A 4,076-nucleotide genomic window follows, 5' to 3' on the forward strand; every position below is an offset into this window, starting at 1 on the left:
TCAAAACTGAAAATTCATATTAACATCCCTTGTTTATCATATGAATGTGTATTTCACAATTGAGACAGAAGTGCTAAAGTTGTGACTTGTGTTGTATTAGCAATGAAAAGTCATAAGTATTGACTGGAAGTGTCAATAAAGCAAAGATGACTAAATTGGAAAATAGCCTACAATTAGCTGAAACTTATTGTCATGAGTCAGAATCAGAGTTTTTAAGTTGACAATCAAAAGGAATTTGAGTTTCAAACTGTATCCAGCAAACAGGTGGAAATCTCATACTGTTTATAAGTTATAGCATGGCTGAACAGAAGGAACTCATTCAGGACCATTGCACGCATAGAAGAAGAATTTTCAACCACAGAAAAGCAGCAGAGTGTGCGCCGCTCGGTCATCACTCTGAAGAATGAAGTCTATTTCGGCATCTCAGAGTTCAGCAATTATTGCATATAAATATACATAGTACAAGAATGTTCATCGGTTTGATGCCATAGCAAACAGCAGAAAGTGTCCACCAGTCATCACTTTGAAAAATGAACAAACAGGGTCAGCTATTATCAGCTATTCAGCTTCTGTTTTCGTATGTCAGACTTTCAGCAGTTTATTGTATAACATATATAGTACTCCCTCCGTTCCGAATTACTTGTCGCGGGTATGGATGTATCTAGATGTATTTTAGTTCTAGATACATCCATTCCTGCGACGAGTAATTTGGAACGGAGGGAGTATGAAGAATGAGGCTGGTTATTAACACCTTACATGCTTATCAAGCAGAGAAATAAGAGTTTCTAACCACAGCAAAACAGCATTGTGTGTCCATGAGTTATCGAAAAAATATCAAAGTTCACAATTGAATGTTCATAAAAGGCCCTTCTTTAACATGATAGTAGCATGGCAACACATATTTCACTGGATGACTGTTAAATCAGTGCAAAAAGTCAGGAGTAAGTATTCACTGGATGTGCGCACCTTTGTAGCAATGTCATGCAATAAAACAAAGATGACCAGATTGGTCAATGGCCTATAAGTAACTAAAATTCATTCCACACAAATGAACCGTGTCAGAGAAGAAGAATAGTCAACCAGAGCAAAACAGCAGAGTACTTTGGGCAAAATAGCCTACAGTTAGGTAAAACCCATCCACACAAATGAATCATATCATTGCGAGCCAGTATCAGACTTCTTTAAGTTGACTGTTGATTCTGCCATCACTACCACTACAAAAGAACCTTGAGTTCCATGCTGTATCCAACAAACAGGTGAAAATGTCATAACCAGGCGAATTCATTTAGGAATCAGGATGAAATGCAGGAAAAAAAGGAAGAATTTCTATCCACATCAAAAACAGCAGCTCGTCCATCAGTGAACACTCTTAAGAATGAACGAACAGGGTCAGCTATTATCAGCTTCTATTTCAGTTTCTGGATCCAGCAGTTTATTGTATAACATACATAGTACAAAGAATGGGACGAATTATTAACACCTACAAGTTACCAATGAGGGGACATTTTGGCGTGCGTCTTCCACTCCCAGGCACCGTCGGTCGCGATGCTGTCCAATATGGCAGCCTGATTACTGTCGCCAGCAGCGAAATATCGGCAAACCACGACCAAGACAACTTCTGAATTGATGGTGAACCTGAAACATCCTTGTGACAACATGGAAGAGCAACATTTGGTTAACTTGAATGGCCTTTACACCAGGACCAGGACCAGGACCAGGACACATTGAGCCTGCAGCAGGAGAAACATTTCACTGTCCATGGCTAATGTTGTTGCTGTTGATGTCTGTGACTGCGAGCAGGAAAGAGGTTGAGACGCCTCCTGCCTTGGGTCTTGCTCCTGGTGGTGGAAGGGGTGCGGTGGAAGCGCAGCATTCCGGTGTCGGGGCTCCGGCGGGGCGACGGGCAGTGGACGCTGCTGCTGCGGCCGAGCCAGTAGAACCTCCTGAGCAGGGAGTCGCGGCGGCCGGCGCTATGTACATGCGCGTGCAGCGAGTCCGCCGGCGACACCTCGGAGTCGACGCCGCCCGCGGACGACGACACGGAGTGGCTGCCCCCGTTGACCCGGGCCGCGGCGTGGCCCTGCGCCCGGGACCTCGCCGCGGCGTCTGTCTCCCGCCACGACTGGGAGGACAGGGATCTGCTGAAGAAGCCCGCCACCGGGTTCGCCGCCCGGCGGGTGCGGTCCCACCACGGCCTGAGCGAGGCCTTGCTTGAGCTGGAGTGGAGCACGAGCGCGGAGGCGGAAGCAGGGGCGGTGGTGCTGGGCGCAGCGGCGGCGGCGGAGGTTGAGGCGGAGGCGGAGTCGTTGGCGTCCCAGGACTGGCGGGAGGGGAGCCAGGAGGCGGGGTCGTGGCCGTGCTCGCAGCAGACGATCCACTCGCAGGACTGGCGGAGGGAGCGCTTCCGCTGCAGCGGTGGCGGCGGCTCCGGCTCGGCCCTGGGCTCGGGATCTTGGTCTCCAGCTCCGACCGGCGCGGGCCGGTCCTGCTGGTCGTGGAGCTGGAAGAGGCGGAGCAGCGTCGTCCTGCCCCCGCCTTCCTCCGCCACCTCCTGCGCCGCGGCCACCACCGGTCGAGGAGGAGGAGGGGGGAGGGGGGACGGGGAGGGGGCCGGGGGCGTGGCCGGGAGCGCGGCGGCGGAGAGGCGCTCGAGGAGGCAGGCGGAGCAGAAGCCGGTGAAGGGCGGCTGCGACGGGTGCCTGGCGCACCGGGACAGGTCGGGATTCATCGCCCGCCGGCCACCGCCACCGCCGCCGCCCGGGAGCCGGAGGCGAGACCAATTCCGCGGCGGGGAAAGGGGATCGATTTGGTTTGACCGGACAAAGGCTAGGGCTTTGACCAGCCCGCCGCCCGCTCCTCTCCTAAGCTCAGTCTTCACTCTCAGTGGGTGTGGTGTGGTGTGGGGAATCCAATTGGAAGTGGACAGAGAGAAAGGGGGAGAGCCGTTGTGTCCTTGGCTCGGCTTGTCTCGCTGCCAAGTGGGCCCGCCCCTCACAGCACAACGGCTCTCTCAGCCACCCTCCCACAAACACAATCGCAAAAGCCACATGGAAGGTTGGAGAGCCAACTCGGAGCGCGATACGCAACACAGTTCAGCCGAGACTTTCCAACCACAAGCCCCGCTCGTCCGAAAGGGACCTTGTCAGGGTTCATGGCCACGACTGGCTGAGCTAGGTCGATTTGCTTGCCTCTAGCTCGATCGTCGATCGGCGGGCGAAATTGTAAGGAGCGGGGGTTGCCGATGAACGGAAGTCGTGACAAAGGATGAAGAAGACGTAGATTGTAACAAAGGTCCGATTGATTGATTGATTGATTGGTTTGCGGGCTTCAGTTTACAATCGGCCATCACCCTTTACATTATATGGCCTTTCCGTGTAAGTCACTGCCGCGTATATGTTCGTTTACGTGTTTGTGTCCGTGTACATGGACGAAGTTATTGCCTTGGCCTTGTTGACTCAGGGACGACGGTGTACTACAAAGTGGTCGGCTCGTTTACAAGGAGCCCAGCAGTAGGCCTGCGCGAGGGCCAAGAAGGTTGCTCGGTGCCACATGAGTTGTTGGGATTCTCCAAGTATAAGGGTGAAGCAGAACAGGAGCAATATGTCCCTCAGTTAGAGAATCAATGTTATCAATCCACTAGGAGTCTCCAAGCTAACAAACAAACACAAACACAAACACACACACACACACACACACACACACTCGTCCCCAACATGGCAAGAGGATTGTCAATCCCCTTGTGTTCCTAGTTACATGATTAAATAGCAAGTGGTAGAGATAGTTTGTAGTAATGTAACACGGCAAAAATAGAAGTAGCCATTTTGCAAAAGAATTTAGTAACGGAGAATAGACCTAGTGGGCATAGGTTGATTAGTGGTATCTTTCTCGAAAACAGGCAAATGACATGGTGAACAAATTACAGTTGGGCAACGATAAAATTGCAATATTTATGACTATGATCATTTACGGCACAATCTTATATAGGCATTACATAATAAGTAGACTGTTAATCCAATTGCATCTACCACTAATACTCAACCGCTATCCAGCATGCATCTCAATGTGTTAAGTTTGCA

The 4,076-nt window shown here is 50.8% G+C and overlaps 1 protein-coding gene across 1 annotated transcript; it reads right to left on the reverse strand.

The window, feature by feature from the left end:
- Nucleotides 1-1,303: 1,303 nt before the first annotated feature.
- Nucleotides 1,304-2,919, reverse strand: LOC125515417. The gene has a single exon (XM_048680888.1). The coding sequence runs from the start codon at nucleotides 2,726-2,728 to the stop codon at nucleotides 1,763-1,765; it is 966 nt and encodes a 321-aa protein (XP_048536845.1). The 5' UTR covers nucleotides 2,729-2,919; the 3' UTR covers nucleotides 1,304-1,762.
- Nucleotides 2,920-4,076: the final 1,157 nt, after the last annotated feature.

Source organism: Triticum urartu, chromosome 6 (genome assembly GCF_003073215.2).
Source record: "Triticum urartu cultivar G1812 chromosome 6, Tu2.1, whole genome shotgun sequence".
NCBI classification, from domain to species: domain Eukaryota; kingdom Viridiplantae; phylum Streptophyta; class Magnoliopsida; order Poales; family Poaceae; genus Triticum; species Triticum urartu.